The sequence below is a fragment of the Alexandromys fortis genome, unplaced genomic scaffold (assembly GCF_014885135.2).
Source record: "Alexandromys fortis isolate MF-2015 unplaced genomic scaffold, M_Fortis_MF-2015_v1.1 scaffold_17, whole genome shotgun sequence".
In the NCBI taxonomy this organism is placed as follows: Eukaryota; Metazoa; Chordata; class Mammalia; order Rodentia; family Cricetidae; genus Alexandromys; species Alexandromys fortis.
In genome coordinates, this window is record NW_026067896.1 from 9,523,954 (window position 1) to 9,538,012 (window position 14,059).

The 14,059-nt window shown below is 34.1% G+C and overlaps 1 protein-coding gene across 1 annotated transcript in view; it reads left to right on the forward strand.

Annotated features, from left to right (window-relative positions):
* Positions 1-1,505: 1,505 nt before the first annotated feature.
* The window catches only part of LOC126513125 (uncharacterized), a 154,577-nt gene continuing 142,023 nt past the window's right edge, over positions 1,506-14,059 (forward strand). The window contains exons 1-2 of the mRNA XM_050161301.1: positions 1,506-1,585; positions 3,697-3,777. Of these exons, the coding sequence (XP_050017258.1) occupies positions 1,506-1,585; positions 3,697-3,777 (161 nt within the window). The remainder of the gene's footprint in view (positions 1,586-3,696; positions 3,778-14,059) is intronic.

Consider the following 14,059-nt stretch of genomic DNA (forward strand, 5'->3'; position numbering starts at 1 on the left):
CTGCTTTACAAAAAGTTTCCTTCTTGTTGTTGCTACCTTATCATTATAATGCCTTGTTATATGTTTAGTGAAGCTATTTATACTAAATCATTTAAGGTCAATTTTGTTTGGATATTAGAATACGTACCCTGAACTTTCTCAGTGGCATGACAAATTATAAAACAGTTTTATTTTATACCAATTTATTTTAGGATAGAAGAACCTTTTATCTCTACTTCTGATTTAAAAAAAATCAGATGTATATAATCTCATCTCTGTAGAATACCTACATGCATCAACCATTTCCTAATGTGCTTTTCTTCTTAAGAAATAGGTTATTTACCAATCCTTATAATAAATCTGATTTGTAAAAGGAAAGGGCAGAGAAGAAAGTAAGAGTTAATCAGTAAATATCAACTTTTCAAATCAAAATGAATGCTAACAACTTGTCTCCATTTCTGTTAAAAATAAAGCATAGTTTGCCTGCAGGCTGTCTCAGATCTTCAATAACCTGTTTACAGTGTACAAGCACTTGACATACATGAACACAAAAATCGTATCTGATTCTTATTCCCACATCAGTGAAACCATTACTCAACAAAACCCGCTTTCTGCTAATGACTTTCACAGCATCATTAAAACAAATCCATATTGAATTTTAATGAGGGCATTATCTTGACATTCTTCTGCAAAAAAATATACTTGCTATATTTGAATTTTTGGTTCATTATCTACAATAATCCACATGTTTCTTGTTCTTTAGACAAGAATCATAAGCATACAGAGATAAAACCAACTTTTATAAATAAAAATCTTGCTTTAAAAAGACAGGCCTTGGAAATTGGGAATAAAATACATGTTTGGAATGAAGGAAAACTTTTATTTGTTTGTTTTGTTTTTGTTTCCATTAATTGTAATCATCACATAAATTTCAAAGTTAGTAGTAAGAACTGTGAAAGATAGAGGATTATGTTTCCAATTAGAGGTGTCTGAACCTGCGGTGATGAGTTGTCTTTGATGATGAGATCATTATTCAAATTTGTTGGAAGTTTGTTTTATTTTGTAAAGATATTCTTTTAGGATTCTGATGGAAAGGTTCACTTCAGTAATTCACTGTACATTTAATGCTGTGATTCCTTGAATTCTCTTTTTGGTAACTTTTCTTTATAATTAAAATGAGCTGGCTTGAATTCAATGCTTCTTTAAACCACTCTGTACCTGATGTTCATTGCAATGCTCCTTCCTATAGCCAACAAAGGATGCTATCCACTGACAAAAGAACTGAATAAAAAAGGATTAAATAAATGTGATTGCACACTGTCCACTCATAAATTAGTCTGAGATGAGAATTTTGTAGCAAAGTGAATGGAGTTGTAGGGAATAATGCAAAGTTAAAAATAGTCAGATACAGGAAAACAAATATTTCTTTTTGATCGGTGAAAGCTAAAAATGTTACTGACATAGAGAGTGGAGAGTGGTTTCAAGAGGCTGAGAACTGTAAACATGTGAAGGAAATGCATGGGTAGATGATTGTTCATGGGTACAGGGATGCAATAAGATTTGGGAAACATCTAATGATCTGTGGCACCGTGGGTTATAGCTACAGGTGACAAAAGCAGATTGTATGGATAAAAATAACCAAAGGGAAAATGAAAGTTTCCAAAATAAAGAGTGGTACTTGAAGTGATATGAAAATGTTGTCTCCTTGGAAGTTAAAAAAAAAAAAGCAGTGGGTGTGAATGTAAATTACTATTCTATTTTATGAATGAGTTAGAAAATTAATCAGTGTCTGAACTTTAAAAAAGATACAAACATATTTTTGTGTGCATGCAGGGTGGGGAAGTATCCATTACTAAGTAAAAGATCTTTATTTTTCATCAAGTAAAAATTTGCCATTGTTTCGTATTGTATCCTATATGTGTGTATATGAATGTGTACTGTTTTGTGTGTGCCAGTGTGTGTGTGTGCATGCACTTTTCTTTTCTTTCCTTCTTTATTTCACTCTTACTTGCATCTTGGTTCTAAGTTCTTTTACTGAGAGAGCTACCACCGGAAACACACTCTGTCCCTTCCCATTGCTGTCACTATTTCCTCACTGGCATTCACTTCTGATTCTTAGACATTCTATCCTCCCCTTTGCATAAACCAACAATTCATGTGCAGATGGTATGTTTTCTTGTTAGATTTCCTCAGATAGTCTTTGCAATTTCATTAAATTCCTTGCCTGGTTACCTCCAAATTTGTGTCCAACATATGATTTTGGTTTTCATGAATGTCCTGTCTCTAAAGACTGTGACTTTATATTATCCTTTGACAAGTCTTGGAAACTTAAAATGTGCCTGATCACAGGAAGTTACAGCTTTTAAGTGTCATAATTCTTCATGACAGAAGTAGGTTTGTTCAATATTTATACAGAAGCAGAGAACTGGGCTTTCAATTCTGCAGGTTCTCTCTCTTAAATACCTTGTTGTCTTAGTATCTTCACGTTTCATCACCTGAGAGAGTTTTTGCTTGCATTGACTCTTCTGTTTTTCACATTGTTTTCATATGTTAGTTTCAGAGATAGTTGAAAAGAAGGAGCTAGATTTGATAACCTACATTACAATATCAGTTGTTCAGGAGGTCTTTGATATACCATGTGTTTATACATTGGTAGAAATTCAAACTTCTTTTCCTCGGGTAAATTAAGGTTATATTTTGTTATAAGAGAAAGGACATTGTTAACTTTGATAAAGTCCCTCAAGGGTCATTTTTTTTATTTTGAAGACAACCTTTATTGTCTTTCATATGAATAATATTATTTTTGTTTTACTTGGGGGCTAACTTCGACCTGCCATGTGGATGTGGATGTCTTGCTTATCACTTATGACTTAGAGTACAATGTGAACAAACTTCAAAGTACAGACATCTCCCTCAAGTCCTTGGAGAAGTATTCTCTGACTTTATTTCGTTCTGGATGCCAGAAATTAATGTAATGCTATATAACCATGCCACCTAGTTTAAGATTTAAGAGCTTTGTGTTCCAGGGGTGTATATGTTGGTTGTGACTCAGAATTGATTTGACTCTCTGGTTTCCCAGATGACTCTTTAACTTACAGCCTGAGTGGTCTCTGATGAGATTTTAAAACCTCATTGATTTTTTTTAGGTTGTTCAAGTTTTCTATACTTAAGGATGGCAGTAAACCATTCAAAGATTTGTAACTTGACCTAAATAACACTGAAACTAGCCAGCTTTATATTTGCAATAATGTAAGTTAACTGACAGAAAATTAATTATATAAAATTACTGCAAATTTATGTAGACCATTTTTGCAATTTGATTCATATTTCTATGATTGTAAAGAAAATGATACTGAAGTTCCAGGGATGAACTTCAGAAAAACAAAGAAATATGTAAAAATTGGTTTTTAGTATTTTTTCAAAATGTATGTTGATAATTTTTGATATTTTATGTAATGTGGGATCAAAACCACTTATCTTTATTCACTTGTCAATACAGTTACAAAACAGAGTAAATATCAAACACATTTTATTATTTATTATTTTGGTTGGTGTTAATCATCAACCGACAAAAATCTAAAGTCAAAAGAGAGATGAGAATCTGAGTTGATCTTTGGAGAAATGTCTTGATTGAAATTCCATTGAGGTGGAATGACCTGTCTGTCTACCTTGGTGAAACCATTCGGTGGGTCGAAGATCCTGGACTGTATAAAATAGAGGAAGTGAGCTGAATACTAGCCGCATCTGTTCCTTGAACTCTGCTTCATTTCTGTGGGAGGAATTGATCACCTGCCTCAGGTATGCCAGAGACCTATTTCCTGGGGATTCACAACCCAAAGTACACTGCTACTGTGAGCACACCATTAAAATAAACCATAACCGGGACCTCTGAGTTAAAATGAACCCTTTGTTCCTGAAGTTGTTTTTTGCCAGAGCATTTCCCTGTTGCACTTCGGTTTTCCCTCGGTGTGACATTTTGTTGCTATGACCTGGTTCTTCCACTTCAGAAAATAGACATGTGTCCTCTGTTCCACATAGTTTATAACTTGTTTTCTATTTTATAGATGCTCATAGTTAAGAAACCTTGACCTTTTAAAGTGTTGGAGTTGTTAAATATTATGGAGACTTTCATAGTCGAATTGAGTATGTGTTACATTCATAACACATTCACAAGCCTACGGAGAAAAGAAGTGGGAATTTATGGCTTCATAATAAAGTATTTGAATGTCAATGTGATCAGCATTGTGAATCTTAATTTTCAACTTGAAAAAAAAATCAAGAGTCGCCTTCATGACGAGACACTGATTATACCTGTAGAGGATAATCTTGACTAAAGCTCAGTTAATGTAGGCTGAGCTGGGTATTGTGAATGGGATAATTCCATAGGCAGGGTGATGCTGGACTACTTAAGATAGAGGAAGTGAGCTGAACACCAGTATGTATTCATTTACTGTGATGTACTACTTTGCTTCGGACTCAAACTGATCGGCTGCTACAAGCCTCTGCCACTGTGAATTCCCTATCATGAGGGACAGCAGCCAAGAACTGTGAGCCAAAGTAAACCCTTTCTTCCTTGAAATTGTCAGGTATTTGTCACAGCAATAAGAAATGAAACTAAGACCTGTTCTATACCACTTGACAAAAGAGAATGGATTTGATATGTATTATAATTTATAAATATATTTGAAATAATATTAATGCTTTGGCTAAATCACAATACCCAAATTAAATGAATCTAGTGCAGTGATAATTAACCTGGATTCTGATCCCTTTATGGTGGAATGATCTTTTCATAGGGACCACCTAAGATTATCTTCATTTTAGATATTGATATTATGATTCATAATAGTAGTAAAATACAGTTATAAGACAATAATGAAAATAATTTTATGGTTGTAGTCACCACAACATGGCAAACTATATTAAATGGTTGCAACATTAGGGAAGTTGAGAAACACTTGTAGCAAGCTTTTTTGTTGGCCACCTGATCACAAGTAATGTACTGAAAATTGTTATTAATTATGAAAGCTTGGCCTTTGTCTTTGTCTTTGTCTCAACTATCCCTTATACTTCAAATTAACCACTTTATGTGAATCTACATTCTGTCATATTGTGTTGCCTCTCTTATTGAACCTCTCAAATAACCGACAGGGAGACTTACTTTTACTTAGGCTGAGCCAAAAGTTCAGACTTAATGCTAACTAGATCTTACATTTTTGTTTATTTATTTATTTATTTATTTATTTATTTGGATTTTCGAGACAGGGTTTCTCCGTAGCTTTTGGTTCCTGTCCTGGTCTAGCTCTTGTAGACCAGACTGGCCTCGAACTCACAGGGATCCGCCTGCCTCTGCCTCCCGAGTGCTGGGATTAAAGGCGTGCGCCACCACCGCCCGGCTCTAGGTCTTACATTTTAAATTAACCTATTTTCCTTATTTAAACTCTGTCCCATGGCAGTATCTTCATAAGCATGTCATATTCAACTCCTGCTTCCTCTGTATCTGGCTGGCAACTCCGCTCACTCATCTCTAGTTTGTCCCAGTGTCCTTAGTTTGGTTGCCCTGCCTATACTTCCTGCCTGGCTACCAGACAATCAGCTTCCTATACAACCAATATAAGGTACAACAAGACAAAGCAAAAGTGTTCATGGATGTACTGTTTGAGAGTAGAATCTATTTTTATAACATCAATAAAAAGAAACAGAGAACTCTATTATATATCAAAAAATGGAAATTTTTTATATTACTTAATATTTATGTATATATGAATTTTTCTATACATGAAATACTGAAATTATTGAGAAATTGTAATAAGCTAAGTACATATAAATACAATGTTTGTTTTTTTCTAGCTAAGTATAATATTAATATTAATAAAATATTTAAATGCAAAAATGTTAACAATGAAGCTGTAAAAGTATTCAATATATTAATTCATCTTGTTAACCTAGGCACTAGTGATTATATAAATTTATACATGTATTATCCAACAGCAATAAGTGGCATAACTTTCATCTAAACAGCAGTCTATGTTCAGATTGAATTTCCTATCCTATATGCATTACCTCTTTATCTCTTGCAATTCTTCTTTTTTAATGTAGTGAACTAATTTTACCTAAGTGAATCAGATTTATTGTATTGTAAAACTAGAAGCCTAAATATATTATGTAAATGTAAGTATTTAAATATTGCAAAAGCTAGGGCATATAAAAATGATTTTTAAATTCTATTTTTTATAAAAAGTTGTACATAGAAATGTACAACTGTATGGATGAATGTAAGCCTTTTTTGTTGTTAAACAGAAAAAAGATTAACTATTGAGCACATTTAATTGCTTCTAAATTAAGAAATATTTTAGAATGCATTATAACATAGACAATTTTACTTACTTGTCATTTGAATTAATTGTGGTAGCTTAATGTTAATTATTTCTATAATGGTAATTAAATATGTCTCACTTCCTGCCTATGCATTGTTCTCAGATAGGAGTTGTCTTGAAAACATCCCTCTGAAATACTGATTTGCATATATCCCACAGTGGGAAATATTCAAATGCATATTGGCTTTAATAAAGACATAATTTTAAGTGGAGATTTTATTCACTTTTTATTTTTAAAGTGTCATGAATGGCAAAATGTAAATTTTCTCTATTAATAAAATATATGAAAAATTAAAGAAAAACTGAAAAAGCATTGCAAATGTAAACAAAGAATATTAAATTCTATATGACGAGATACCTATTCAGATTTTGCAAATACTTCTAAACTTATTGAATATGCTATGTCATTTTTTTAAAATTTGTACAGGTTTAAAATGCTGGATTTTTGTAAAAAATATTTTTATAACATTTACATTTGTATAAGTTTATTCATTTGATGAAAATTATAAATTTCATTGTAGTAGAAAAACTAAAAATATATAAATTATGTAGGTGCACTGTGACAATATTGGATGAGGCCAGGATATTTCATTTTAAATACGGTGCTAAGTATATTTGTCAGGGGGAAGGAAAGGGCATCACCATTGGAAGGAAAAATGCTCAGCTGGTCTTGTTCACCAAGTCCATGGACCTCTATGTATAAAACCTGATTTCTAAGGTGATAAAATAAACACAAGGAACTTTAATAATTTATTTTCAGTTTCATTTAAATGAACTAAATTTGCAAACATATATGCTGAAAATAACTGAAGAATGGTGTTTTCAGAAAGGAAAATGCCCAGTGCTTACTGTTGGAGATTATATTCCCAGCTCTGATCTACTCAAAGTGATTTACTATTGCGAGTTCAAACACACAGTATTCGCCCCAAAGGGGAGAAATGTTAGTGCATTCTCTAGCCACATGGTAACACTGGACTGTATAAATTTTCTTTGTACTGGGGGCAAAGCTGCATTTCTGTAATCTGCCTTCATGTTTATAACAACAAGGAGATAAGCATTCCTCCTCTTGTGAAGTTATCTGACAGTTTTTAAGCCATGGGCTATGAAGCATTAACATACACACCCTTCGTGACCAGTCTGTCCTCACTTTAACTACTCAGATCTACTTACAGATATCCGGTCAGTTAATTGACGTTTTAAGTGGGGAATATTAACTAAAATTACCTTAGCTAGAGCAGACAAGTCCCCTGCCTGCCCTTGTGTTTATTTCTTGGGCCGCTTCACAGTCTTTGCTTCTCAAACCTTCCTAGAGCTCTGATTAAAAATAGCACTTCATGCTGTTACAGAGAAAGAGTACATGAACAAAGAAATCACTCACCGCTGGTAGTGTGAGGGGGTCTGGGGCGTGCTGCTTTGACTGCACTACTTCCCTGGCAAATGAATGGAAATAAATTCAACTTTTGTATAAGGCCTATGTCTGCATTTCACACTTCATAATTGCAATACTAAGCAACAGTCTCTCTCTCTCTCTCACCCAAATTCAAAGACAATGCAGACTTGTGAGTATCTTTATTTTTTATTTTTTTTTTTATTTTTTGGTATGCTAGGCAGAACGCACATTTAAACATTTTATTCATTTTACTAATGATAGGAAATTCTCCCCAGGGGTGTTCAAAAACTAGTTTTCTTAAAAGGGCCTCAAAATTTTCTATCAGACTAAATAAAATATTTTACTATGGTATATAAGAGAATGTAAGACTTTCTGCTGACTATAGAGAAAAACAATGTCTATTGTGTGAGCTTACTAGTCATTGTAAATGTATTATACACCATTAGAGTATTTAAAGCTAACCTACTTTAGAGTTTTAATTTTAATATTTTTTTTACTGACCCTGTTTTAATTTTGAAGAATATCATTGGTAGGTAATGAATTAAAGTTAATGGGGATACGGCATAGATAGAATTACATTCATTTATCTGTTATTTTCACAAGTTGCTCATTTCTTGAAAAACTGGTTGGGATTACTGTGTTATTATTAGCAAAGCATTGTGGTCTCTGCTTATCTATTAGACTAAATCTAGCTGTGAATTAAGACATTTTCCTTAAAATATAGGTGTTGCCTATAACTTAGTGTCATTGCATAAATGTTTAGGATGATGACTAATTTTCATTTCCAAATGTAATTTACTTGAGAAAAGCCCAGGAGGGGTAATGCATATTTAGAGGGAGTCTGTGATGTGTTTTCAGAGACATTTTGGGCAGGCCTGTTCTGTTCTAGAGAATGAGCTAATGCCTAGTTGGATTCCAGGAGGGTAGAGTTTTCATGATTTAATTGCTTCCCAAAGGTCATAACTCTTAATGCTGTTGCATTGAATTCCAGCATGGAATTGGCAGGGAACACTATCATTTGAACAACAGTAGATTCCCACAAGGGCAGAAAACTGACATTTGTTTCTTCTCTTCTATCAGAATTGATGTCTGATTGTCTGGGAAAAGGAACAAGATGGTTTGTAACAGCATTTTGTTATAATTGTAGAATATATTTGTAGTTTATTGTTTGAGAATTTCAAACATGTATGCAATGTGTTTTGATAAATTCCACCTACTGGTACATTTCTTTCAAATCCTCCAATAAACTTTCACCACATCTTATTCACAGTATCACGTATTATTTTCTTTTAAACGCTCAATCCAACTGATGCTGCCAGTATGTCCATAGGTGTAGGACCCATCGTTGTGTTTCATCATCCCCCCCCCCCCCGCCAAAAAAAATCTGCTCACTTCTTTCCCCAGAAGTCTCCAACATCCATTGTTTCCTAAGAATTTTCTCTGTAGTGGTGGATGCCAGTTTTTATAGTACGGGAGTTTGAATGAAAATGGTCCACATTGGCTCATGGATGATGTGAATGTTTACTTGGTGGAACTTAGTTGGTTCTGGGAAGGATAAGGAGACAGCATTACTGGGACTGGCTTAGAGATTTCAAAAGCTTATGACATGTCCAGTAGGGCTCTCTCTTTGTCTCCATCTCTATTGTTGGCTTTGTCCCTTTTCCTGTCCCTGTGCTTGTTCCTTTCTCTCTATGTGTCCTTCTGTTTGTCTTTATCTCTCCTCTGTTTCTGTCTCTCTCTACTTCTGACTCATGACTGTAGATCAGATCTGAGCTCTAAACTATTGCTTCAGCGCCATGCCTGGCTCTCTATGGCAGGTGGATTTCCCCCCTTGGTAGTCATCCCTTTACTTTCAGAAAGTGTAAGCAAATCTTAAACCAAATTCTTTCTTGTAAGTTGCCTTAGTCGTGGTGTCACTTCACAGCAATAAAAGAGTCAGTAAGATAGACAGACTAAATCTTCCAGAATGTATATAGTATTTTTATGTTTGGATTTTATGGAAATGGATATAAATGGAGCTGTGCCTTCCCTTTAGTTTCTGTGAGCATCCACAGGGTCCCACAGCAGTAAGTTTGAAAAAGTGAAGATGTTTGCTGGGTCTGAGGCTCTCAGAGATTAGAAATGCTCATATTTGATTATATACATACATAAAATGTTTTATTGACTTATACATCACATACAATAAAGTTTATCACTTTAAAAATTGAATGAATAACTAACTCAGTGGTGGGGTACATGTGTAGCATTTTAAGAACAAAATTCATATTCTGCATTCAAAACTTTGATTATATTAGTGCACTTCCACAGCGTGAAAATATTTTTATTATGTAATGACAGATCATTGTCATCACTTCCTTTACAAACTGAATTGTATTGTTTCTTCCCCTTAAATGTCATATGTAGCAACTCTAATTCTCACTGTTTGTAGATAGAACTTTTACATGGGAAATTAAGTTATGAATATGAAGACATAATATGAATTATCTATTGCATCTATTGGAAGATAAAGCCTGGAAATCTCTTTATGCACATGTGGAAAGAAAAAAAAAATAATAACAGTTCAGGGAGAAGGCAGTATCAACGCTACCTGAAAGAGATGTTACTAGGATCAAACCCGAAAGAATCCTGACCTTAGAAATTCATCATGCAAGACTGAGATGTGCATGGCCACACCATCCCAAATATGCCTGCTCTTGTCTGACCTTAGAAGCTAAACAGAGGTTGGAGAGACAGCTCAGTAGTTTAACATGTGAGCTGTTCTTTTAGAGTACCTGTCTCACAAGTTATTGAGAATCCAGCTCCAGAGGACATGAAGGCTTCTTATGGGTTCCATGCGCACCTGTATTCATGTGCACATACATGGCTTCCATGCACACCTGTATTCATGTGCACATACATGGCTTCCATGCGCACCTGCATTCATGTGCACATACATGGCTTCCATGCGCACCTGCATTCATGTGCACATACATGGCTTCCATGCGCACCTGCATTCATGTGCACATACATGGCTTCCAATGCGCACCTGCATTCATGTGCACATACATGCCCCAAACTCCAGACACATCCACATGATTAAAAATAAAAATCTTTAAAACATAAAAGTAAGACAAGAAATTTATGTTGTTTAAACACTCCTGTTTCTAGAATGTTGTGTGGTAACCTGAGCTAACTAATAAACTTCAGAACACTGTTATATACCCGTTCGCAGTCTGTTGTTACCAATCAGATATCATCCTCAGGACCTGGCAGCACCTAATCTATTTGTCACTTTTTTTTTCCCCACTCTCTGAACAGTTCTTACAATTGGGACCATATCATATAATGCGTGTGATTTTATATTTGGATTCTTTCGCTAAGGTTGTTTGCAAGGCTTACCTGTACTGTATCTCACACCAACATTTTGCTAAGTTTGTGGTAATAGAATGCTGTTGCTTGTTTACTCAAGTAACCATTGATGAATACTTGGGCGGATTCTACTTGCGGTTGTTTCCATAGCCTTGTCTGAGTATTTGAGCTTATGTTTCAGCGTTAGCTGCTGGTTCTCATTCTCTTGAGATATTCTTAGGAGAGGAATTGCTGCGGCCAATGTGAAGTTGTTTAACTTTTGAGGAAATGCCCACAATAGCTGTATTATCTTCCCTTTCCACTAACAAGTGTGACATTTCTAAACGAGGTGACAATTTGTTAATATGCATTGGAATTTTCATTGCTTGTATTAGTTACTTTTTTGTAGCTGTGATAAAACACTTTGGCCAAAATAAAGAACATTTATTTGTGTTTGCTGTGCCAGAGGGAGAAGAGACCATCATGGTAGGGAAGCATGGCCGAAGGCAGCAGACAAGACAGGCAAAGGAATTGGAGAGCTTTCAGCTCCAAATGCAAGCACAAAACAAAATAAGCAAACTGGCAGTGGTCAAAGGTTTTAACATCAAAGTCAGATTCCAAGGACTTACTTATTGAACACAGCTGCAACTCCTAAACCTATTGAAAGAGCATCACCATGTGAGAACAAAGTACCCAAATGACCAAGAATATATGGGACATTTCTCATTAAAACCATGTTAATATTTTGTTTATAGGAGTTGTTGTGGGTTGCAATAGATACGGGTCTTGCATTCTTTTCCCAAATAGATTAATGACATCGAATATCTTTTATGTTGCCTAATAGTTATTTGTATATAACCTCTAAATAACTTCTATTTTAAGTCTTTTGTTCTGTTTTATTATGCTAATTTGTCTTTTTATTATGAATAATACATTTTTGGATATTGTGGATACTAAAACCTTGATATATCTATGACTTGTAAATAATTTATCTCAACATCTCTATTTTTCTTATTATTTATATTCTTATGAATTGCCATTACAATACAATGTTTAAATAGGATTTTACTAAGTTTTCATGTTAATTTGTTAAATGAAGAACTAAAATCAGTCTCGTTTTTTATTAACACACTTATCATTTACTTTCAATCTGGGTCATGCTCTCGATATATACTTATATTTATTTATTGATTGATTGATTTATATTTTACTTATATTGACTAATTTTCTTTAGATTTTTTTATAGATGTTTATAAACTAACTGTTTTTTTACAGTTCTGGTTGAATTATGTTTTTTTGGCATTTGATTATGTAGGATAATTTGACTGCATGTTGAATTCCTATTTCACGTCTTAAAAATGTTGCAATATAAACAATTTTATACAAAATTCATCTCCTTTCAACTGCATCTTTTTCTTGTCCCTTTACATAATGTTTCTTTTCTTATCTTGATTTTATATTTTATCTTCCATAATTTTATATTCACTTGAACATATAATTGTTTCTATATTGTATGAAATTGTTACATTCTTGTACTTATAAATTAATGCCTTTTTAGGAACTCTATAAAAATTTCAGTCAGTGTGTGTGTGTATTTGGAGACAGGATATGTCCCAGTAAAACAAGTTTTTTTGAATTTCTCTATAGAGCTGAGACTGGCCATGAATTTTCAGTTCTTCTATGCAGCCACATTACAGTTTTACATACTGTTTGCACTTTTCACTTTATCTTCCCATGTAAAAAGGCACATGTTAGAAGTGCAAGTCAGAACCACAAAATGTAGTATATTTCACTTTCTTGAGTTTATTCATATTTTATTTTTTCCTTTCAATTGGTTTATTTCTATCATTAATTCAGTATATTTATTGGACATTTATTCAGATGTTTTAATTTTTGGCAGTGTGTTCTGGAGATGTACCCACTGGTACTGAAATGCATGACTATACAGTTTGCTTGATTGTGGTTCTTAATAGTGATCTTGGTCTGTACGTTGCAAAGGGAAGCTTCCTTATGAAGCATGAAGACTACAATTATTTGTGGATTTAAGGAAAAATATTTATTTATTATTGTTAAGGTTTATGCTGCCTTAAATAAATTAGTGACTGTAGATTATACTCAAATAGCCAAGACTTCACTAGCACTGGTATTTAGCCATACCTTTAGTGAAATTTAATTTTATTGTATTAACTATTATTTCATTCCTTTTACACACTAACCACAGTTTCCCTTCCTGATATGGGATGTCCTTCTGCATAGGTGTTGCTTTTATTGGCTAATGAATAAAGCTGTTTCAGCCAATGGTTTAACAGAGTAAAGCCAGACTAGAAATCCAAACAGAGATGTATAGAAAAGTAGTGGGAATCAGAGAGACACCACGCAGGAGTTGAAGGAGGAAAATGCCAGAACCTTACCCGGTAAGCCACAGCCTCTTGGCGACACACAGTTTAATAGAAACAGGTTAATTCATAATGTAAGAACTAGTTAGAAATACACCCGAGTCATTGGCCAAGCAGTGCTGTGATTGATATAGTTTTTGTGAGATTATTCAGGTCTGGGTAACCAGGAAATGAATGAGCAATCTCCCTTTACATTTCCCTTACTCTCCTCCCATTCCCTCCCCACTGACAGTCATCAACCCACCTCCCCTTCCACTCCTCCTTCTTGTGAACTTGTTCCCCATGCTGGATTATCTCACCCAGCCTTGATGCAGGGAGAAGAGCTAGTCCTACCTCAACTTGATGTGTCATGCTTGCTTCAAGCCACTCAGTAACTGTCCCTCCCAGAAGTAATGCAGTAATTTCCTTGTAATAAATTTTAAATTATCTTAATTCTTCTTCTGTTGGAACTTTCACTGTCTCAATAAATGAGGATTTGGAGTATCTTTATTGTGTTAATTATACTTAGTAAGAAAATGAGAAGTCACATGAATAGTGAATAATATTTGAAAAGACTCAAAACAATTCCTAAGTAAGCTGTGTACATTAAG